Source organism: Chelonia mydas, chromosome 22, assembly GCF_015237465.2.
Source record: "Chelonia mydas isolate rCheMyd1 chromosome 22, rCheMyd1.pri.v2, whole genome shotgun sequence".
Classification (NCBI taxonomy): domain Eukaryota; kingdom Metazoa; phylum Chordata; order Testudines; family Cheloniidae; genus Chelonia; species Chelonia mydas.
In genome coordinates, this window is record NC_051262.2 from 13,599,921 (window position 1) to 13,624,641 (window position 24,721).

General features: G+C 41.9%; 1 protein-coding gene and 1 long non-coding RNA gene across 2 annotated transcripts in view; both read left to right on the plus strand.

Moving 5' to 3' along the window:
- LOC114021130 overlaps nt 1-6,757 on the plus strand; it is a 40,304-nt gene extending 33,547 nt beyond the window's left edge. Inside the window, exons 15-19 of the mRNA XM_043533858.1 lie at nt 206-374; nt 2,210-2,372; nt 5,812-6,004; nt 6,245-6,384; nt 6,752-6,757. Of these exons, the coding sequence (XP_043389793.1) occupies nt 206-374; nt 2,210-2,372; nt 5,812-6,004; nt 6,245-6,384; nt 6,752-6,757 (671 nt within the window). The remainder of the gene's footprint in view (nt 1-205; nt 375-2,209; nt 2,373-5,811; nt 6,005-6,244; nt 6,385-6,751) is intronic.
- A 13,767-nt stretch (nt 6,758-20,524) lies between these two features.
- LOC122463586 lies at nt 20,525-23,991 on the plus strand. The gene is made up of 3 exons (XR_006287079.1): nt 20,525-20,659; nt 22,409-22,599; nt 23,887-23,991. It is a non-coding gene; the product is annotated as an uncharacterized LOC122463586 (long non-coding RNA).
- The last annotated feature ends 730 nt before the right edge of the window (nt 23,992-24,721 follow it).

Consider the following 24,721-nt stretch of genomic DNA (forward strand, 5'->3'; position numbering starts at 1 on the left):
TTTCACAAAGTCAGGTAAGAGCCAGAGAGAGAATCAACATTTATCTGCCACCCTGACTGTAAATTTGGTTTATTCTGGAAACAAGATTCAGCTCTATAAAGTTTAATTGTAAAATAAGCGGGAAATACAATATCCTGTGACCATTATGTATACAAACAGCCATGAAGAGTAAGATCCTAGCCCACTGAGATCTCTGTTTCCACAGGAAAGACTGGCAACGAAGATCCTCAATTTTACTGGGCTCAAAGCCAGAGGCCTTCAAACTCTACATTGCAAATCACATTTACAGGCATCTTAAATCCCACTACATGCATCAGTGGTAACGTTACCATCCTCTTCATTGTTTCTAAAGAACATTATCCAGTGTATGATGTGTAAGTACATATTCTAAACCCAATAGAAGTTTGCTAATCCACATTTATCTGATCCATAGAAAACATGGTTGTCTTTTCCACATCTCTCAACACAGATTTAAGAGCAGAAAACTAAGTGGATGGGAGTGGAATCAATTATTATTAAATCTGCATTATTTTTTACAAAACTGGCTGCAGAATATATACTGGTACTTAAGGAAAGATCTTCACAAAAAATTAAAACTAAAGTGCAATTATCAAAATAAGTGACCAAAGTGTATTTTGTGATGCCATCTCTTTGCTTTTTTATTGTTGTGTTTGTTCACTTCACTTCTGTGCAGCAGGCCAACACAAGTCTTATCCACCACTTAACTCCCATTTCAGCCCTGCTTTGGCTTTCTGCTGGCCCTCTGCACAGGGATGAATTTCATCCTTACTCACAGTCACAGTGTTACAACACTCACCATCTCAGAGTGCCCCCTCACAGGAAGACTTGGGATTGCAGCCGTCTGTCCCTCAGTTTTACCACAACAATCTTGCTGCAGTGACTTGGCCCTCTGGCTAAGCCATAAAGAGAATTCCACCCCTTCCAGGGTATACAAGTCCAAAACAAACAAAACACAAAGTCTTTGACCCACTCTCCTACTGGCCCCAGCTCATCCTTCCAAAGGGGTCTGTCTTCTCTCTGATTCACACACTCTTCTGCCCTCCCTCTGGGTTCAGCTTTCACCCTTCCCAGGCTCCTGTCTTTCTCTCCACTCAGCCCCTCCTGGGCTCCTATTGGTTGCTCCCTACTCTTTCCTGAGCAGCCACTCTCAGGCCTTCCTACCTGGAGTCTTCCACAGGCCTATGTCTGCTTTGTGTTCTCCACTTCAGCCAGCACAGGTGTAGCAGGGCAGGGCTAATGGATCAGAGCTGACCAGCCCAAAGCCTTCTGGCCTTAAAGGGACAGGCTGGCCTGTTACACATGGGTACAAGGCGAACTGCACTGTAGACCCTTTTTAGTTCCTCTCAACTGCACCCCTAAGATGACAGGCCTGGTGCCCTGCAACTCACTCTGGAAGGGACCACATGGTCCAGCCACTCTTAGGCTGGATCTCTGCACTGCAGCCCCCTGGCTCCCAATCATGTTAATGGTATAGGACAAACCCCGGTTAGGCACCTCTACAAGCTTTCCTTTGGGTGCCTGTGACAGTACAAGTTCACAGTGACACAGACAGTGTCTTCAAAACAAAACATTCCCTAAAGGTACAGAGCATATAGAGCAAAGGGTAAAACAAAAAAGGGCTGATATGCTTGGGTCTGACTTAAACCTTAAATTTTCCTTGACAGCTTTTGGAAGTACCACTCAACCCCACTAACTCCACCTCTGGCAGAGAGAAGCAGACTGCACTCTTGCCAGCTTTTCACTGTCACAACCTCGACAGCCTCTACTAACTCACACCAAAATCCCTTCTCTTTGAGATTTAGGATCCCCTTTGACCCCAGGCTTTAGCCTTATGAAGAGTAAACCATTCTAGCCTGCATGGAGCCAGACAGGTAGTTTCTTTCCACTGATGGCCCAAACATTATCTTTGTCATTGTTTCATTTCGTGTGCGTTTCCCCCTTTCCTCCTTTGATTCAATGCTTTCTGGCATTCAGGCAGATAACCTGACGGGCATATGATATTTGTAAAAAGTACTATATATAACTCCCTCATTCTTTACACTTACCTATTCATGGGATCAAGTCATTTGCAAGTGGTCTCCCAGTCATTATTGTGCATTAGCAAGTTTCTGCTGTAATTATGCACAATATTTGCAGAGTATTTTACAAACAGATGATGTCAAGAGCCAACTTTTGTTTCTGCTCCTAGAAACAACTTGTACAACACAAATAATGAATTTGACTGGGGAGGATTCCGCAGCCTGGCAGAGGAAATCAAACTGACCTCCACCAGCTTCCTCCTTTTCCTGTACCAATTCCAGCATCCTGGCACCTATGTCCTTGGGCTCAGTAGTAACCAGAACAAAAAAATGGTTTGTTTTGGGGAATTCTATTTTTGCTTTTATGATGCTATTTTCAATGGAGTGTCTCAAGTTCCACACAATGGTTTGGTATCAGAGGAAACGTCAAAATGATAATGAGTCTCTTTGTATTTTACGTACATTTTGTTGAGTTTGTACAAAGTGTGTTGGGGTGTGTGCACATGTAGGAGTACAGAGGCTTGTGAATGTGTGTGTTCATGAAGTACATTTGAGTGTAAAGAGGTGGGGGGAGGGGTCAGTGAAGATCTGACCCTCTGTTTAAAATACAAACCTACCATTTGCGTTCAGATGGATAGAGCCAAAGTTGCATCTGTCTGACCTGCTCTTTCTACATGTATGCTCATTCCATGAAGTATATTAGAGTCATGCCGTATGGTGGACAGTGTTATGAAGACGGGCCGTTCTTCCCAACAACTCCCAGACATGTCATACAAGTGGGCATTGCAAGAATCCCAAACCTTCTTCTGAAACCTGACTGGCCAGCTATTATTGGATTAATAATAGGACTTCTCATTTTCCTTATTACCTGCCTGTTGCTGATTGTAAGTAAAAATTATATAATATCTCTTTCCACTGCACCACTTCCAGATTTTGGATTTAGGATTAAACTACATGTTGCATACACATTTTGAAATTCATCCCTGCGCAAAGGTCCTGCACAGCCCTATGCACCAATTACGCCCTAATGCGAGGCCTTAAGTAGTATTTAAGAGCTGCATAGAAGGGTGAATTTCACCCATGCTTCTTAGTTCAGTAGACCAAGACCTAGATGCTATGCTGACTGGCACTATCAAGATAGCAGAGAGATAGATAAAAAGTGGACAATATTGAGAGTTCCTGGGGTTATAAATCATGCCTATGGTCCCAGAAGATACAAGTGATTCAGCCACTACCTTAATGCTCATTCTCTGTTACCAGGATTGTGTTAAATTGGGAACAATGATGTGATCCAGCCACTGGTGGGTGGGGACAGGGAGAATTCTTTTACCAGTGGCTCCCTTTCTCCAGTTCATCATCCAGAGGCTGGCAGGAGTCGGCGGGTTTTTAGATGTTTCTTCGTGAATTGCATGACTGTTTCACAAATGAGAGACCCACACCTTAACCCTAGCTCGCTGCTGTTAAGGTTTGTCTTTAATGAATCAGACTTTAAAGTGCCAGTGAACACAGAGCCAAATTCTGGGCTCCTTAGGGGAAAACTCCCAGTGACAGCAACAAATACAGGATCAGGACCACAATAAAAAAAAACAGTGATACAGTCTTTTAGATTGTAAGCTGTTCAGAGCAGGGATATTCCATAGGCTCACGGTGCCTAACACAGTAGAGTCCCCATCCTGATTGGGGCCTGTTGCTGCTACTAGTAAATAAATAAATAAATGATAATGATGGAAAAGTGGAGATGATTTATTAATTCATATGTCAGCAAACTCAAACTGCTGATGACTGCAATTCCTGCCTCTTGACTCATGTGGTATCTATTAAGACTAATCATTTGTTGGGTTTAGAACAGATCATGTGAACGCTTTAGATTAGAATTTGTGGGCCAGATCATAGAATCATAGAATCATAGAATATCAGGGTTGGAAGGGACCCCAGAAGGTCATCTAGTCCAACCCCCTGCTCGAAGCAGGACCAATTCCCAGTTAAATCATCCCAGCCAGGGCTTTGTCAAGCCTGACCTTAAAAACCTCTAAGGAAGGAGATTCTACCACCTCCCTAGGTAACGCATTCCAGTGTTTCACCACCCTCTTAGTGAAAAAGTTTTTCCTAATATCCAATCTAAACCTCCCCCATTGCAACTTGAGACCATTACTCCTCGTTCTGTCATCTGCTACCATTGAGAACAGTCTAGAGCCATCCTCTTTGGAACCCCCTTTCAGGTAGTTGAAAGCAGCTATCAAATCCCCCCTCATTCTTCTCTTCTGCAGACTAAACAATCCCAGCTCCCTCAGCCTCTCCTCATAAGTCATGTGCTCTAGACCCCTAATCATTTTTGTTGCCCTTCGCTGGACTCTCTCCAATTTATCCACATCCTTCTTGTAGTGTGGGGCCCAAAACTGGACACAGTACTCCAGATGAGGCCTCACCAGTGTCGAATAGAGGGGAACGATCACGTCCCTCGATCTGCTCGCTATGCCCCTACTTATACATCCCAAAATGCCATTGGCCTTCTTGGCAACAAGGGCACACTGCTGACTCATATCCAGCTTCTCGTCCACTGTCACCCCTAGGTCCTTTTCTGCAGAACTGCTGCCTAGCCATTCGGTCCCTAGTCTGTAGCGGTGCATTGGATTCTTCCATCCTAAGTGCAGGACCCTGCACTTATCCTTATTGAACCTCATCAGATTTCTTTTGGCCCAATCCTCCAATTTGTCTAGGTCCTTCTGTATCCTATCCCTCCCCTCCAGTGTATCTACCACTCCTCCCAGTTTAGTATCATCCGCAAATTTGCTGAGAGTGCAATCCACACCATCCTCCAGATCATTTATGAAGATATTGAACAAAACCGGCCCCAGGACCGACCCCTGGGGCACTCCACTTGACACCGGCTGCCAACTAGAAATGGAGCCATTGATCACTACCCCTTGAACCCGACAATCTAGCCAACTTTCTATCCACCTTATAGTCCATTCATCCAGCCATACTTCTTTAACTTGCTGACAAGAATACTGTGGGAGACCGTGTCAAAAGCTTTGCTAAAGTCAAGAAACAATACATCCACTGCTTTCCCTTCATCCACAGAACCAGTAATCTCATCATAAAAGGCGATTAGATTAGTCAGGCATGACCTTCCCTTGGTGAATCCATGCTGACTGTTCCTGATCACTTTCCTCTCATGCAAGTGCTTCAGGATTGATTCTTTGAGGACCTGCTCCATGATTTTTCCAGGGACTGAGGTGAGGCTGACTGGCCTGTAGTTCCCAGGATCCTCCTTCTTCCCTTTTTTAAAGATTGGCACTACATTAGCCTTTTTCCAGTCATCTGGGACTTCCCCCGTTCGCCACGAGTTTTCAAAGATAATGGCCAAGGGCTCTGCAATCACAGCCGCCAATTCCTTCAGCACTCTCGGATGCAACTCGTCCGGCCCCATGGACTTGTGCACGTCCAGCTTTTCTAAATAGTCCCTAACCACCTCTATCTCCACAGAGGGCTGGCCATCTCTTCCCCATTTTGTGATGCCCAGCGCAGCAGTCTGGGAGCTGACCTTGGTAGTGAAAACAGAGGCAAAAAAAGCATTGAGTACATTAGCAGATATTCAGCTGATGTAAACCAGCATAACTTCTTTGACTTCAATGGACCTATGCTGATTTACACCAACTAAGGATCTGGTCCTGCATGTGATGATGTATCCTGTTGGTTGAATGAACAACGGTATAAAAATAGTAATATGTAATAGTGTAACCTGTTCACTTGGTTTCAATGTGTTTTGTAGCTTCTTTGTCAAGACTTGGGTTGGTCCAAAGAAGGAACTACCTGCCCTCCATTTCGAAGGCTGCAGCTGAAATATAATCTTGACAAATATTCCTCCAAAGGATCCACAGTGATTTCAGTTAAAAAATGTCATCCCAAGCTAAAGAACAAAGGCAGCTTGGATGAAAACTGTGGCAACGCTGATGAGACAGAAGGTCAGATAATTTTTTTTAAAGTACATAATAAACAGTTATTCAGGCAAAGAGCTGAATCAAATTTATTTGACGTATTCATGACAGAATCCTATTTCTAATTATGTTCATTGGCTTGTGTATTCTGACTTGCCTCCTTCCTTCCTCTGAATTACTATAGATCACTGGAGATAGATTTTGTGGTCATTTAATTTTCTAATCCAGATCCTCTTTAAAAAGTAATAATAAATACTTTCATTTCAGCTTTCTTCCTAGAAACAGGTGAAATCTGGGAGTCTGAAGAACAGATAAACCTGGATTCATTCAATACCAATGTCTTCTTTGAAATTCTGCGCATGCAGTCTCTGTCAGTCACAGCCAAACTGAGCCAATTTAAAGAAGAGGTAACTGATTTATTTGTTTTTTTATCATACTCACATGTATGTACAGATGATCCTCACAACCATGTGCAGTATTATCTGTAGCATTATTGCTATATTAGGGTATGACTGTAAGGCATGTACGTCATTCCAAATTCTATCTTCTATACCATGAAACCGTTAATATGTTATAATAATCATTCATACAAGCTGTATTTATGAAGCATAGGCCAGCGTTTAGGGCATTTGCCTGGGAGTCAGGTAATCTCAGTTCTATTCCCAGTTGTGCTACTGAGGTAACATGTGATCTTGGACAAGTCACTTCACTTCTCTGCCTCAATTTCTATTGGAAAAATTGGGGTAATGATGTCTTATCTTTCTTTGTAAAAAGGGTTAAGAGCCAGAGATAAAATTTAGGAGAATTAAAACGGTACATTGATGTGAACAGACAGCTAATGCAGTTAGTGCAGCTAATGTAGCCTTAAAATCAAAATGAACCATATGCATTATGTTACTTCAGTTTTATACCAATGTAACACAGCTGAAATCAGTGGAGTTAATATGATGATGATTCAGGCCAGTGATCTGCAGCGTATGACAGCATGCAACTGTATGGATTAAGAACAGCAGGGGGAGCTAGAATTACAGTCTGTGTGTACAGTGTAGCATGAGAGAATTGTATAAGACAAATGTTTGCATGCTACTGTATCTGTAGATATATTTTAATGCACATAGTTCATTTTGATTTTAAGGCCACATTATCTGCACTAAAGAATGGGGAATACTAAAATGTTTACTAAATAGTATGATATTTAGTAAAAAGATCTTGTGGGAAGAAAGGCACATAAGGAGTGTACGCACTGAAAAACACTTGTTGCCCCAAATTACCTACATGCCTAAGACAGCCCCAAGAACTCCTTTGCTCTGACATCATTTCCTGAAGGGGGTCTTGCCAGGAATGGCATCGTAGTGTCAGCCACTCAGCATTTCTAATACTGCAACATCCATCTAAGGATGACCATTTCATGAAGATTACTTTCAGGAATTTTATCCGAAGTATGGTGAGGTCCTGACTATTATTATTTATTTGTGCTGAAGTAGCACGTAGGAGTCCCATTCATGCACCAGGACACCATTGTGCTAGGCGCTGTACAAACACAGAACAAAAAGACGATCCCTGCTGCAAACAGCTTACAGTCTCCCAAAATCAGGTAGCAAAATGATTGCCTTACTGTATAATTGTTATGGAGAGGGTTTTGTATTGGAAGCAAAGATTTCCAATCAAGGTGAAGTCACCTAGTATTGGTATATTTAAAGGAAAATCAGATGCCTGTATGGAATATAATCATTCAAAGATGTATTTCGTGCTAGAAATTGAGTGGCCTTTGAGAGAGGGTCCAGAACAACAGCTACAACCCTCATTTGTTTATTTTTCATCTTGTTTCCTTCTCAGCTGAAAATCTTGTATCACAAACTTCTGACGGAAACAGCTTCACTCAGAGAGCTTTGGATAATGAGGCTGTGTATCCCAGAGAAGGCAAAATCTTATGACAGCATAATGATGGGGAACTATATGAGAGCAAAATATCAGGTAGAGCTCAGTTTTTCTTAGATTTGTTTATACATAGACATAGAAACTGAAAACCTCAACTTGGTTACATGTATTTTCATAATATTAGACGAAGTCATAAGCTACCAGGCAAATAATATTTCTGCAAAGTATGTGACTGATATACTAGATCATTTTAAAACTCTAAAATTGTTGGAACAATTCAGTGTTAGTACAGAGACATATTTCTGAAGGTTACTGACTTTTCTGGTGTGTGCTTTTTTTTTTTTTTTACTTAGTGTCTGATGCTACTCTCTCCCCACCTGTGGAAGACCATATCTTCTCCCTTGCAATTACCAAGTTTTCACTTTTGGAAATGTCATTCATGTGTGTATATCTATGTATATTTTGTTGCAGCTTCTTCTTCCATCTTGTTCACAGATAGTGTGTTTGGCTGTATTGTTCTGAAAAACCTGTGAAGGAAATGTAACGATTTTGCAGTTTATAAATAGAAAGACCCACATTCACACACACACACACACACACAGACACATATATGTACAAACATATAGTTCAAAGCTATAGAAACAAAATGAACTTGATCCCTTAAGTTCTAGCTGGCAGGTATGGACCAATGTTTTGAATCACTAGACCATTCAAGTGAGGACACCTCTAGGTAATTATTACCCAACCTATGGGAGCTATTGGCCTTTGAATGCCCAAGTGGGGGCAGATACCTTAAAATTTACTCTTTTTCCTCCAGTTATTACCTTTTTAGTAAAGTACAAAGCAGCTGCAGTCTCCGTTCATGTCTTGAAAAACAGCGGTGTCTGCATTTTACGTTACAATTAGGCAGAAGAGGAGATACTGCACAGAAAGCAGCTGGCTGCTGAATATGATGAGATTGTAAATAAACAACTTCACTTATTACACCATGATTTGAAATGCCAAGAAGAGCATTGTGTCATGTTCAATTCTGCCCTGAGAGAGGCAGTGAGATTGGTGGAGGTACTGACAGAGAAGATGGCTTGTGGAGGGAACAGAGCCATGTGGTCTAAACCAGACTACCAACGGTAAGTAACTTGCTTTAGAACTTTGCATTAAAGTGTTTTTGTTTTTAGACAGACAAAGCAGTTGTATAGTATTGAGTCAGTGGGCTGGTTTGTAACCAGCACCAGCATGGGTCTGGAAGTACTGATACCACAAGGTTATTGAAATCATGTTAATGGAAAGCAGAGCTAGGAAAACTCAAGCAAAAGGAGATCTGGGGATATTCAGAAGAGCCCAGTTAGACCTTAAGGTCCAAAATTATTCTGGTTCCTTTTCATGCTTCCTAATGAATTGTTCCCATTTGCCATGTCACCTCAGCTTCCAAAGAACTGTCCTATCAGGCCAGCCATCCCAGAACACCAGGTAACAATGGTCTGAGTAGCCTGGTCCCTGTGTCAGAATCAGCATGGAAATATTAATAAAATGATTTTAAAAGCAGGGAAGATAAAAAGCATATGTTTCCTCAGTCCTTAAAATCCCTTTTGTGATGGTGCTGATGTTCAGAGATGGATTATGTGCCTGCTCCAGGATTTTCCTGAAATGGATGCCATTCTGCCTTGAAACAGTTTTACCTTATATTTAGATTACTGACATCTATCTTTATCTTGTGAGTTTCAGGTTATTAGCCCAAATAGATGCTGCAAGCAACAGAATGTCAAGTGCAGTAATAAAGGAGAGTCACAGACTCAAGGCATGGGGTGTGCTGGGAGATGGAACAGGAGCTCACCTCATGAACAAAGATAAAACCAGGCTCCTCACCAAAGAGGAGCTACTAGGTAACTACAAACTCTGGCAACTAGTTAGTGTATGTTCAAAAAGAGCTATTATCACTTTAACTGTGCAAATATACAGGTGGGCAGATGTAACCCACTGGTTCATTGCCCTCTTCTCGTGGCTGGTCCATATAATAGGACAACAGCCTACCATTGCTGCTGGCTAATTCAGTTGCTCATGTAGCAAAAAAGAGGATTTGCTGTGTTGTTATGCAAGTATGACCATCTATGGAATTTCTTCAGATAAACATTTCTGATAACTGCCACATTACATTTTCATTTTTCTTCCTTAGGCTTTTGATAAACACACTGCTAGGTGTCTGTGTATAACTCTATGTCCTTTGTTAGTGATTCGATGTCAGTGGAGAGGGAAAGGAGCTATTTTGTAGCTGAGCTGAGTTAATTTGTTCCTGTTTGAATGTTTGTTTGTTTTTAATGTTGCTGGGTGTGTTTTGCTATTGTAAAATTAATTAAATATTATGATGCCTAGAGATCTACTATAGGCATTTTTTGCTATTATTTAAATCTTCTTAAATAAAATTAAAACATAAAATCTACCTTGGACATTTCCATGTATGCTGCAGATTAGGGCAACGTGAATTTATGTGCAGAAATTTGAGATTATTAGCCACACTCATATGGTTGCAAAAGTCCCTTTAGCCTCATGGGAGTCATGCATAGGTATTGAGGGGAGAAAAGAATAAGGATTGGAGACACTGTAACTCTCTTCCCATACAGAACATTTGCTAAAGTTGATAGAAAGATCTGTCTGTAAGCCTTTACTCTCCTTCCTTACTCTCTCTGACCTACATGTGATCTCTGATCACAGACAAACTATCACAAAGAAAAGGAGGACTTGTGGCACCTTAGAGACTAACAAATTTATTTGAGCATAAGCTTTCATGAGTCTCTAAGGTGCCACAAGTACTCCTTTTCTTTTTGCGAATACAGACTAACACGGCTGCTACTCTGAAACCTATTACAAAGAAATAGCCATAGATTTCTGATTGAACCTAAGATTGGAATCCCACTGTAGACATACAGATTTGGAATTTCAGAAACCTAGGGTTTAATTTAGGATCTGATGGTGTTTTTCATTTGCTTTTCTCATCTGTCACTTATTGCTCTCAGACTCAGATGGCTATGTGAGGGCACCTGACACCATCTACATGGATCCTACAACTGGACTCTTAACTCCCAACCCGGACAGTGTCACACTGTTGGTCAATCACTGCCCCATGCCTGTGTCTAGGGATCAGTTCCTGCACCCTGAAACTGGAAAAGTGCTCCCTGTGGCTGGTAATGTTGGATATGATCCAGTTAGCTCTAAACTGATCTCTGCTGTTGACTCTGCTTCAGGTAAGGGACACATGGGGATAATTAATATATCCTCTTACCTACATGAGGAATGCATCCGTGGTAGGGATTTTAGTAAAGCCTAATACACTTACCTATATTTTTCTTATAACAAAAACCTTACATGCAGGTTGATCTGTGACCACCTCATTGCCTGCTTGGCACTAGAAGGAGATTTTGTTCACCATGAATTGGGCCTTGCCATGGACAGGATTTACTGAGCATGCCAGGTTTATATAGAGCAAAATGTTCAAATATTTCCTGTTTCTGATTATTTTTTTTCTCTCCTTTCTGTTCATTCAATTGTACAAAATATTATATGCTAAAGAACTCTCATGTTAAGTAAGTGGTAAAAGCAGGAATTAAGCTGGAAAAATATGTCAACCACAGAAAGGGAATTCACTCTCTTCATTTAATTCTTCATATGAAGAAAGAGAAAGTTTGTAAAAATGATCATCCTTTGAAATCCCCAATATTCCTCTGTTCCCAGCTCTAATGCAGAGACTTGGTATTAGCGTGGGGATTAATTCTCTTATCCACTGAAGAGTAAAATAGTCTGTAACAGTGTCAAATCTCTTCTGTTTCAATATTTAGGTGAGCTTTGTAAGTCTGAAGTACCCATATTCCCCTATGTTCCGTATCCTATCTCTCCAAGGACTGGCTTACCAGTGAAGACTAACCTGCCTAGTTTACAACCTGACAGAGTGTTTAAACTGGGAGGACTCATGCTAGATCCAGCTACAGAAATAGAAGTCCCAGTGCTAGGAGTTACAATCCATCCCCAGACAGGACAAAAACTGTCCTTGGGTGGGACGTATATGAATCCCCTTACAGGAACTGTGATGCCTCTTGAAATTGGAGGGCCTATGATTGAACCAGAGGGAGGAAAGATTGTCCCAATACTTGGAGTCAGTTTGGATAATAACACAGGTAAATGATCTTCATGTTTCTTGGGATGGAAATCCAAAGTGAGGTTGTTTCTTCCTTCCCTTCATCCCCTCACACACCTCTCCCATAGCTAGTCACTGGGTGGATGTTTGCAATAACCTTATTGAGGAGGAAGATGTCCCATCTAAAAGGTCTATAGAACTTGTAGTACCCACTGGAACTATCGACGAATAGTCAAACAGTTATAAAAGGACAGAGAAACTCAATAGCCCACCATGGTGGCTCAATTAAGACCTCAAATATTGTTCAAAACACCCCAGCATCAACTAGCGACACTGACAGTTCTGCTGTATGTGTGTGTATAGCACAAAGTGACACATTGTGCAGATGCAACCTATCATCAATTTACTAATCCTGAAAATGGCAGAAGCATGAGATTCAAACCTTTAACCTCCCCACATTTGGTTTCTCCTAATGAATGAGATACTACCATAAGCAGATGAATAGCGGCTTAGGTTGGACTCAAAGTATCACAGACAGAAAGCCTTCACTTTCCCAGAATATTATTTCAGAAATTATTGTCCTAAAAATCAATAACCTGCCCCACTTTCCATAAAGATGACTAAAAAAAGGAAGAGAAGCAGTGACTGATGACTAAGAGGTGCTGTAGTCATTAATTATATGACAAAAACTAGTAAAGTTGATCTGACTCTTGGAGATATTTCAATTTCTCTATTAATATCATAAAAACAGCATGAAATCAATTCTTTAGCGTCTTTGGAGCCAAAAAGCTCTAGATTTATAGAAAGCATTTTCCATACACTTATGTTCTTCATAGCTAATTTTAGAAAACATATCATACTCAAAAACAGAGCAAACAAGTTGTACCCACACTGAAGGCATGAGGCAGCCAAAGTGGAATTGTTTTTGTGTTTAGTAAGGGGAGGTACAATATACATAATTTAGAGCCAGATCCTCAGCTATTGTAAATCAGTATAGCTACACTGGCTTCAGTGAAGCTATGCTGATTAACCCCAGCTGGGGATCTGACCCTTTAGATAAGAAGGCAAAAAGGTATAGTCAGAGTCTGTATGAATTTCCTTACCAAAGAAGCAGGAAGAGTTCCTGAGATTCAGAGATACGTGTGAAAATATTTGTAATTTCAACAGGGGCAGAGAGCTCCAATCACTCTCTGCAGGGGACACAGGATTTCCCTGCAGGATCTTGTAAGATGTGCAAATTTTGTGTTTCATACCTGCTATTACAGTGGAGTTAAGGGTGCGTGTTCTGGTCCATGATTAGAGACCATCTACAGAGGTTTTTAGTGAGTGGGAGGTTATTCTCTTGATTGACTGTTCACTTAGAAAGTCAGTTCTTAAAAGTTCAACACTAATGCACCTTAATGGTTACCTAAAACACTATATATCCCACAGACTCTGCTGGGAATATCACTCTACAGCAGTTATTACAGAACAAGATGCATAGAAATGCCAGAAATATCAAACAGTAAAGCCACAATTACATGTTTTCCTTATTCTCTGTCTCCAGGGAGTCAGGCTATGCAGAACACAGGCCTTGTTGACTCATATCATATTGCAGTACTATACTATTTGGATATATTGCCAAATGAAATGTGTCCTGGAATGTGCAATACCTTTCCGGCACTGCCACTGGCCTGCTGAGTGACCTTTGACAAGTCACGACACATCAGTGCCTCAGTTTCCCCATTTATAAAGTGGGTATAATAATTAGAGCTGGTCAGGAATTTTCTGAAAATTGTTTTTTCCTCAAAAAATGCCTGTACATTGAAACCAAAACTGTTTGTGAAACACTAGAAAAATATTGAAAAAAGTTTCAAAATTATTGAAATGTTTCATTCTGACATTTTTAAATGAAAAAGTCCATTTTTCTGGTTCCAAAACAACTTTTTGTTTTGAAATCTAATTTAGTTAAACTGAAAAAAGGGTTGTTTAAAAAAAGAGAGAGAAGATAAAAATAAGAAAGAAACATTTCAAAATTATCAAAACAAAACATTTTGATTGACCTGAACCAAAATAGTTGTTGGTTTTTCAATTGACAAATATTTTCAGGATTTCAACTTTTCTTTCTGATTTAGGACAGTAAAAATTTTCAAACTCTCAAAAATATGCATAGGACACAAAAACAGCTTCCTGCCCACCTCTAATAATGATACTTATCTCCCTGTGTGAAGAACTTTGAGAGTTACAGATGAAAAGCACTATGTTAGAGCTATGTATTATTATCCAACTTTACTGTTAACATTCGAATTTTGCAAATACAGCACAATTTTCTAGAGTCAAAGTAACAGATACATTTAAAGTATTTTAAAGTTATAAATCATTGTAAACAATAAGAAAAGGAGTACTTGGGGCACCTTAGAGACTAACCAATTTATTTGAGCATAAGCTTTCGTGAGCTACAGCTCACTTCATCGGATGCAGTGAGCTGTAGCTCACGAAAGCTTATGCTCAAATAAATTGGTTAGTCTCTAAGGTGCCACAAGTACTCCTTTTCTTTTTGCGAATACAGACTAACACGGCTGTTACTCTGAAACCTGTCATTGTAAACAATGGACATCAGCATTTTAGTCTATTTTACATGCTCATTTAGGACCTGATCTTCTTCCTATTGCAATAAATGATTTTTTTTTGCCTTTGATTTTAATGGAACAGGATCAGGTCCATAAAGTCTGGGTGATGTTCTGATTTCTTTTCACTGTTCCCTGACTACAGGAGATTTGGTCCCAGTTGGGGGGCTGATGGGACCCTCGGGAAGCCTATTGCTTCTAGGAGATTCCTTCTCTGAACCTCTGAGTAGGAAGACTGCTCGGATACATGGAGCTTGCCTTAAACAAGATAAAGTGCTGCCCCATGCAGGAGGTTATCAGGCGCTGTTGGAAGCGAACACTCTTGTCGCCCAGATCCATGTGGTTAAAGCCCTGAGGCAGTATAAAGACTCAATTTGTGAAGATATGTCCTTAGCAACAGACAAGCAGGAAGTCCTGAAGGCTGCAGTAGAAGACATGAAAAAGGCATTGTCAATTAGGCTCTATCATGCAATGCACTGGCTGCGAAGTTTGGAGAAACAACACGAAATAGCTTCAAGCCTCAAAAGTAATGGTGGCAAATTGGGTATGTACTTTGCATAAAACCTACTGAAAAACAATCACTTAGAACAAAAGTAATCTGAGCCTATTTTAATGATTGAGAGACAGATTCTCACTGATGTAAATGGATGAAATTCCTTTGAAATCAATGGAGCTATATCTAATCACATAATCGGAGAAGTTGGCCCAAAATAGCATAAGCATTCTGTGCCATATTAGGACTACAGTGGGATGAGAAACACATGCCAAATACCTGCTGTCTTTAGCAAATCTTTATACTCTGAGCTCAGCCAGGTCTCATTTGGATACTGTAGCCAAACTAACGAGATTCATTGTGCATTCATCAGCTGCTAAAAGTTAAACGGCTATTTCCATCAAGAAACAATTCCCATTCAGTTTAGCAGCACATATTGATATCTTCCTCTCTTCTTTTTCAAATGAATTAGGGATTATCAAATATCCTGGTACAGAGATGTGGATTCCTGCAGTGTTTGGAATGAAAATCCCAGATCCTGGTGGGTCAGATTTGATGGTGCCCATCCTAGGAGTAGAATGTGATTGGAACACTGGGCACCCAACCCCACTAGCAGGAACCATGGAAGATGCAGATGGAAAAGGTGGAGTAAGAAACCAGATCACACAACATAAAGTCATAGTGAGGCAGTGGCAGGACTGTCACCAATATCTGTGTTACTTTCAGAATCAGTAACGTGCAGTGACAAAGAAAAATTTAATGCATTCATACAAATTTGAATGCGAAATTCTGATTGGTGTGGTGTGGACCTGTACACAACAGTCAGCTTCAACTTAATGGTGAAAGAGAGTTAGGCCACTGCAGTGGCCTTTCACTTCTGAAACGTATTCTGCCTGCACATCCTTGTACTTCTTTAGTCCCAGTGGGTGATCTAAAAGGCCCCACTTTAGTCTCTGACTCAGGAGGGCTGGATATGACTCCTTGAATGGGCCAGAGGGGATAACTAGAGCTACAGCCCCAAGGGTTGGGGGCACAGCCCCCACAGTGCTCCCAATTCATGCCAGTTCACGAACAAGAGACATTTGCTTGGGACCTGAACTCAGCCATGTTCTTGGCAGCTCAGTGCTGCAGGGCTAGCTCAGAGGTTTGTTTTATCAAGGGGCTATTTAAGATCAAAGTCACTTCCTTTTGTGGTTTAATAAATGTCAATCACTGAACTGGATGCACAAAAATTAAATGGCTCACTCTCCTCGTCCTCTGAATTCTAAAAAATATATTTATTTATTTTGTCTTTCTGCAGGTCTTGTCCCTATCACAGTTGGTGCCAGAACCATAGATCCTGTTACAGGTGAGACTGGCCCAGTTATAGGTGCTCAAACCGATCCTTGGACAAACATTGTAATTCCTATTGTTCAGTCCCTAGGAGCTTTACCAAGAGGAACAGCGGACCCAGATCTGGTAATTAGAGCCCCAACAAATCAGAATTTCTTCCAGATATAACAATGTTTAGAAATTCCCTGCTTATGCTTTCAAACTATGGGGAGACAATTCTGCTTGCTTCAGTATCCTAACTAAACAGACCACAGTTTTTTCTATTAGTGGATGTGTGAGTTTGTCACTACCAGAGTATATACAAATTTGTTTATTGTACTGTATTGTATGTACATGAGTGAGCTCCCAGCACAGGGTATTGTTGGAACTGGAATTAGTATAGAAGGAAATCCAGCCATAACTGGAATTTAGGGGTTTTTAGACATTTGTTACCTATTTACAAGGGATTTGGTTACCAAACATTTCTGAGAGTAGGTTTGGGATGGTTTTATGTGATTTGGGGGCACTGAGTGGCGTTTGGGGGTGAGGGCAGATAGTTCTCTAAGGAGGGTATTGGAGGCCTCCTAGTTTTAGTATCTTCATTTTTGAATAGGTGTTATCAGGGTAGACAGACTTCTGTGACATCTTAAGGATCCATTCTGTGGCAGTATTAAGTTCTGGAACAGAAAACTGTAAAGTCTGTTTCCCAGTTTATATTTTCCCACAGTTCAATAAAAGTTAATTTACATGTTTTATAACACTTGATACTTGAAAATGATCAGAAATAAATTAATTGTTGCTCCCACCTACCCTCCCAATATCCCACTGTTTTCCCTTCCTCTGCACTTTATTTTTCTCATTTCTTTGTCACCCCTCTTTCTCCATCTACTTTGTCACATCCCCTATTGAAATTCATACTACCTTCATTACAGCTTTAAAGCATAAACTTCTAAAGTGAAAGCTGTACACCTGCACAAACTTCCTATTGCAAAGTATTCATCTCTCTAATGACAGGTTTCAGAGTAACAGCCGTGTTAGTCTGTATTCGCAAAAAGAAAAGGAGTACTTGTGGCACCTTAGAGACTAACCAATTTATTTGAGCATAAGCTTTCGTGAGCTACAGCTCACTTCATCGGATGCATACTGTGGAAAGTTTAGAAGATCTTATTATGTACACACAAAGCATGAAAAAATACCTCCTCCCACCCCACTCTCCTGCTGGTAATAGCTTATCTAAAGTGATCACTCTCCTTACAATGTGTATGATAATCAAGTTGGGCCATTTCCAGCACAAACCAGGTTCCCCCGCCCCCCCCCCCCCCAAACTCACTTTCCTGCTGGTAATAGCTTATCTAAAGTGACCACTCTCCTTACAATGTGTATGATAATCAAGGTGGGCTATTTCAAACACAAATCCAGGGTTTAACAAGAACGTCGGGGGGGGGGGGGGGGGTAGGAAAAAACAAGGGGAAATAGGCTACCTTGCATAATGACTAAGCCACTCCCAGTCTCTATTCAAGCCTAAGTTAATTGTATCCAATTTGCAAATGAATTCCAATTCAGCAGTTTCTCGCTGGAGTCTGGATTTGAAGTTTTTTTGTTGTAAAATAGCGACTTTCCCAGAAGTCACCTACTACAGGACAGGCCTAACAAAGAAAATAACAGAACGCCACTAGCCGTCACCTTCAGCCCCCAACTAAAACCCCTCCAATGCATTATTAAGGATCTACAACCTATCCTGAAGGATGACCCAACACTCTCACAAATCTTGGGAGACAGGCCAGTCCTTGCCTACAGACAGCCCCCCAACCTGAAGCAAATACTCACCAGCAACCACATACCACACAACAGAACCACTAACCCAGGAACCTATCCTTGCAACAAAGCCCGTTGCCAACTGTGCCCACATATCTATTCAGGGGACACCATCACAGGGCCTAATAACATCAGCCACACTATCAGAGGCTCGTTCACCTGCACATCCACCAATGTGATATATGCCATCATGTGCCAGCAATGCCCCTCTGCCATGTACATTGGTCAGACTGGACAGTCTCTACGTAAAAGAGTAAATGGACACAAATCAGATGTCAAGAATTATAACATTCATAAACCAGTCGGAGAACACTTCAATCTCTCTGGTCACGCGATTACAGACATGAAAGTCACTATTTTACAACAAAAAAACTTCAAATCCAGACTCCAGCGAGAAACTGCTGAATTGGAATTAATTTGCAAATTGGATACAATTAACTTAGGCTTGAATAGAGACTGGGAGTGGCTTAGTCATTATGCAAGGTAGCCTATTTCCCCTTGTTTTTTCCTACCCCCCGCCCCCCCCCAGACGTTCTTGTTAAACCCTGGATTTGTGCTGGAAATGGCCCACCTTGATTATCATACACAATGTAAGGAGAGTGGTCACTTTGGATAAGCTATTACCAGCAGGAGAGTGAGTTTGTGGGGGGGGGGGGGGGGGGGGGGGGTAGGGAAAACCTGGATTTGTGTTTGAAATGGCCCACCTTGATTATCATACACATTGTAAGGAGAGTGGTCACTTTAGATAAGCTATTACCAGCAGGAAAGTGAGTTTGTGGGGGGGGGGGTGTCGAGAAAACCTGGATTTGTGCTGGAAATGGCCCAACTTGATTATCATACACATTGTAAGGAGAGTGATCACTTTAGATAAGCTATTACCAGCAGGAAAGTGAGTTTGTGGGGGGGGGGGGGGTCGAGAAAACCTGGATTTGTGCTGGAAATGGCCCAACTTGATTATCATACACATTGTAAGGAGAGTGATCACTTTAGATAAGCTATTACCAGCAGGAGAGTGGGGTGGGAGGAGGTATTTTTTCATGCTTTGTGTGTACATAATAAGATCTTCTAAACTTTCCACAGTATGCATCCGATGAAGTGAGCTGTAGCTCTCGAAAGCTTATGCTCAAATAAATTGGTTAGTCTCTAAGGTGCCACAAGTACTCCTTTTCATCTCTCTAATGCAAAGTAAGTGCCGATACTGTCAGGCTGGAGAATTTGTAGAAATCATGGAACAAGGGTTTCCTCACTGGCACAGAGAATCACACACGATACAGAGGTTTCTGACCTTCTTTCAGAACCCTGAAAACCTGAGCTGCTGCTTTTGGTGTTGTTTTTCAGCTGAGCATTCTGGAAAAGGAGATAAATTCAAGACAAATGTACTGGCACCGCCAAAGAGAAAAGGAAGAAGAGCTTCTTAAAGAGCTAAACTTTGTATTTCTTGATGTCCTTGATGCTATAAAGGAAGGAAAGGCACAGAAGGTGCAGTGGATCCTCTTTGTAACTGGCTTCAGCTAATTCTTCAGTGGATATTTTTTTCTCAAGTGCTTAAGGGAATCCACTGTGTGCCAAATTTTCAAGCTGATGTTTAGAAATATAGTTGCTTCTCTTTTTGACTCAACGCATATGCTTTGTGTGGGCTCATCTACATTTGAATTTTTCCATGAATGTACTCTGGTGCTGTGCTAGTGCAAATTGTCAGTCCAAGTCATTTTTTACACCAATATATTATCTACACTTGGTGTTTTCACTGGTGCAGCTACATTAGTGTTTTATACCTGTGCAAAAATCCCCAGTGTAGACAAGCCCACTCCTGCAGTCGCTATTGTTTTAGTAGCTGTTGCCTCTCAGTAACAATCTGAGTAGTAACAGATTGTAATCTGTTAACAGTAGTAATCTCCAGTAAAAACTCAGAATGGATGTTTTAAGGCTCACTGAAATCAATGGAAAGATTCCCAATAACTTCAGTGAGTTTTGGCTCGGTCAATCAAAATGCAATCAGAGAAAGAGAAAGGGACTGGGGAAAGGAAGAACAGACAGAGGGGGAATGAGATGACAGATGTTAGGACAGACAGTGCATGCTCTGTTAGCTAAGAGAGGAGGTTAGGAGGAAAAGAAAGTATAGATAAAAGCCTTATTCTAACTATGTATTCACAACATGGCCATCACAGTTATTCCTGTTATCTGTAGCTTTGTAAAAAACTTTTTGGAACAGGTGGGATTTTTAGGCTTCTCTGTCACAGAAGATAACATCAGTGATAATGGGAACATCTGGTGAGGCTGTAATTTTATTTCATATTTTCTGTCCTGCTTCTTACAGATAAGGCACGAGGATAAATTAAAAGACATTGAGGAAACCTGTCACTTCCTTGAGGAAGCCTCTCTTCAGGAAGCTCAAAGAAGAACTGCCAGGGATCTGAGCAGCCTATTGGGCTCTGAACTACCTTTGTTATCTAAAGGTAGGAAGCAGAGGCTTTCACGTGAAGAAAGTGAGGCCCTTTTGTACACACTGTGTGAAAATCACCCCTGTGCAGAGGGCTGGAGCAAGGCTGGTACAATACTTAAGTCCCACTTAACCACTCAAAATAGAGCTGAAATGGGACTGAAGTGATGCATATGTTGGGCCCTTACTGAACTGAGTGAGGTTTTTTTTTGTTGGTCCTCTCTCAATACCAAAAGAAAGGGGAAGGGCCAATGAGAAATCAAGATCCTGAGACTGACAGTCCCCAGGGCCAATGGGGAGAGGCCAGCACTCCAGGTCAGCCCGATGGACAGGTCAGGCAGGCCCGTGAGGGAGTCTGAGGCCTGGGGTCCCGTCCTCCGTGTGAGGGATGCTGAGAGCAGAGCTAAGGGGAGAGGGGGCCGGAGAAGGCCGAGTGGAGCTGGAGGCAGAGCTGGGGAACTGGAGCGGGACGGTGAGCCGGGGCTGGGCGACAGCGGGGAGCTGCGGGGCCAGAGCTGGGGGGCGGGGGGGTGGACGCCGGCCGTGCAGCCAGTCACCCCAGAGCCGGGGGCGGTGAGCAGCTGGGGCGGGCGAGGGGGATCCTGGGCAGCCGGCCCCGCGCCGGGAGGCAAGATGTCCCGCAGGCCGGACTCGGAGGGGGTCGTCGCCCCGAAGCGGGAGGAGCGATGCTGGGGGGAAAGTCCCTGTCACCTAGCGCCTGAGGGCATGTGGCCACTGCCGGAGAAGGTGTCTGACCCGTGGTATCACCGCAGCACAGCCAGGGCCTGGTGGGGAGGCCTGGGATGTGTGAGGAACAGACGGTGAGCTTCCTAGAGACGGCTGTTGGCCGTTCCCCCGTGCCTGGTTTCCTCGAACCTTTCCCATTCCTCTCCCTTATTTTTCATACCAGTCTTTGCTATTTAATCAGTTGTATTTAGTTTGAACTGAACGTCGGGCTCACTGGGCTGAGGAAGTGGCCGGTGTGGAGCGAGCACCCCGGAGTGGGGACACCCTTGCCCCTGTCCTAAGTGACCACGACGAGACTGGGGGTTTTGTCTCCCAGAATCCTGGACCCTGCCTTACCGGGGTTATGAGGACTCTGCCGCATGGGAGAGTGAAAAGGGAGTCCTCAAGGGCAGGCAGGCATCTGGGTAAAGGGCTCTGGAGCGAGGACTCAGATCCTTTCACTATCCGATTCCACCGGGGTAGTGCAGAAGCCAGGAAAGTTCCCCACAATAAAAAAAGTTCCTGCAGGACCATTCTCCCGCTTACACGTAGACTTTGTGCTGACGGTCTGGTGATTTTTCACTCATCTTGAGAAATCTCACTGCAGACCTGAACAGTGTCTCTTCAGTTCTGTTGGAATCTCAAAATCCCATGCAAAATCCTGCCAATTGCCCCAGAAATCCCACACTGTTCTGCAATGGCTCTGTATGTCAGACTCATTGAGGTTGGGGGTTTTTTTGTTTTGTTTTTTTTTCTGCACTGTGATTGGTAGAACTCACACTCTGAATAAATCTATAGCAAGTTCTCGTGGGTGTCCTAAAAGTTGAAAGAGGAAATAGCGGGTGAACAGGCTTGACAGATAAATCATTTTTGTGCAGCATGCCACAGAATCAACAGAATCAGAAATTGAAAATTCCTGTTAGGGCATTTAATCCATGCCCTTCATCTGTCTCAGAAATTCAGTGGCTTCCCCAATATAACCACTCATTGAGACTCAGTTTCCAAGCTGAGAGTAATTGCTAACATTCTGTACCTACAGCCGAGAGAGATGAAAAAGAGCAAGAAGTACGAGTCATACTGGTGATCAGGAAGGCACTGGAAAAAATGGTTCAATTTATTAAAAAGATGCAGCTGGAGGAAGGCCTATTACAAAGGCAGATGAAGGAGAAAGCATGGCAAAGGAGCAAGAACTTTAACACAGAGACAGCACCCAGATTCAAGCCCAGAAAGGTGAGGTCACAGGTTGAGGTAAATATCACTAACCTTATTCTACAGGAAACTATGGTTTCCCTTTGAAGCACATTTTAAAATACGAAACTATGATTAAGCCAGTTTTAACTCCCAAAGAACCTCCCATCTCATATAGGACCTTCTCCTCCCTTATCCACAGACCAGGCTGAAGAAGAAAGTGAGCAGAATGATATTAAACAAAAGTCAGTCACCCTATACAGCTACTGCTCAGATAACCAATTTTAAACGTGTACAGAAAAATATAGCATGATGCTGTTACCTGTTCTTATCCTTTGAGATAGAAAATCCAGTTTGATTGTGAAACAGTGCTAGTTAGGAGTCAAACTGGCCAGACTGAAATTAGGAGTTAGAAAGAGGAATTGTCAAATGTGATGTTTTGTGTTATATTTCTGACTGGTACAGAACCACTTCATGTTAGCAGTTTAAAAAAACATGAAACCTGTTACATGGCATTATAGATATTAGAGTTGGAAAAGACCAATTAGATCATGAAAGATCATCTCCTGGGGACTGATTCTCAAAAGCTTTCCCAGTCATATGTTACATGTATGTAGAGATGAAGCTTCAACCACTATCCGTAGCCCAGTCTAGTGACTAGTTAAATAAATAGGACTCTTTTTTTCTTTTTATTGACTTGTGACTTAGCCAGGATGGGTAGGGATGGTGTCCCTAGCCTCTGTTTGCGTGAAGCTGGGAATGAACGACAGAGAATGAATCACTTAATGATTACCTGTTCATTCCCTCTGGGGCATCTGGCAATGGCCACTGTTGGAAGACAGGATACTAGGCTAGATGGACCTTTGGTCTGACCCAGTATGGCCATTCTTGTGTGTGTGTGTGTCGGTCAGGCCTTCATCCAACACGTATCAGATTTCATTGTGTGGAAGCTTTTCCTTTTAATTTTACTCCGTTACTCCGACTTATTCTATCTAAAACAAACCTCCTTGATGTTTACACCTTTCAAATTCTTACAGGCTTTTACCAATGTCCCATGTCACTGCTTGGCCCAGCTGCCATATTTATTTATTTCAGTTTTTCCCTTAAATTAGTCCCTTGAGGCCCCTTAATCATTTTTGTTACTATTCCCTGAACTCTGCACTTGTCTGGATAGCTTTGGTGATGAGATGACCAGAACTGAGTGCATTATCCTCGATAGAGTCACACAAGCTTTATAGATAAAGTTCTATTTTAATCATAAGAAAAATGCAATCCTTAATTTAGGCAGCTTGCTTTCTCATTTGCTAATATTTCATACCATTTTTTTAGGTCATACTACATCATGTTGCTGAATTTCAGGAACATATAATGAAACAACAGGTCAGTGTGGAGTCTGCATACAGCAGACTGGAGTATCTCAGGGACTTGTTGGACATCCAGGCTCTGCAGGCAAAGGTACTGACTTCACCTGAAGGTTTGAGATAATGTTATGTATTACTCAATTTTTCCAGCAACAACAGGCTGTTGGTATGTTCTTAGAGTAAAATCTTAGCATGGAATCAGACACCCAGAAAAAGAAATCACCCTATTTGAGATTTGCAAGAATTAGTTTAAAAATTATTTTATCATGGACTTTGAAACTTGTACACTAAATAAAAATTGAATTAAAAATGTAATATTTTGGCAGCAGTGTTGGACTGATGTGCACAATGTCACTTTGGATGTACATTTATAACAGGTGAACATCCTCCTCCTAAAGGTACTCCATAAAGCGTGACAGTGCCTGCTAGGAACCCAGGAGGTGGGATGGTCCCAGAGCCCTGACTCCATACCGAGCCCAGATGTTTACGCTGCAGTTTTATAGCCCTGCAACCCAAGCCTCGCAAGCCTGAGTCAGTTGACATGGGCCAGCTGCAGGTGTTTTATTGCAAGTCTAGACGTACCCTGCGTGACATAGAAACACAAATCCCAATGACTTTAAATGGAACTTGTGCTCCTAAATCACAGAGGTGCTTTTGAAAATCCCACCCTTGGTATCTATAATGTTTTTATTAAGGGCTGTGTCCAGAAAAATTTAGATCCTGAACCAAACCCTGTTGACATCAGTTGAAGTCTTTTGACTGATTTCAAGGGGTTTGGTTCAGGCCCTCTGTCCTTTTGAGTG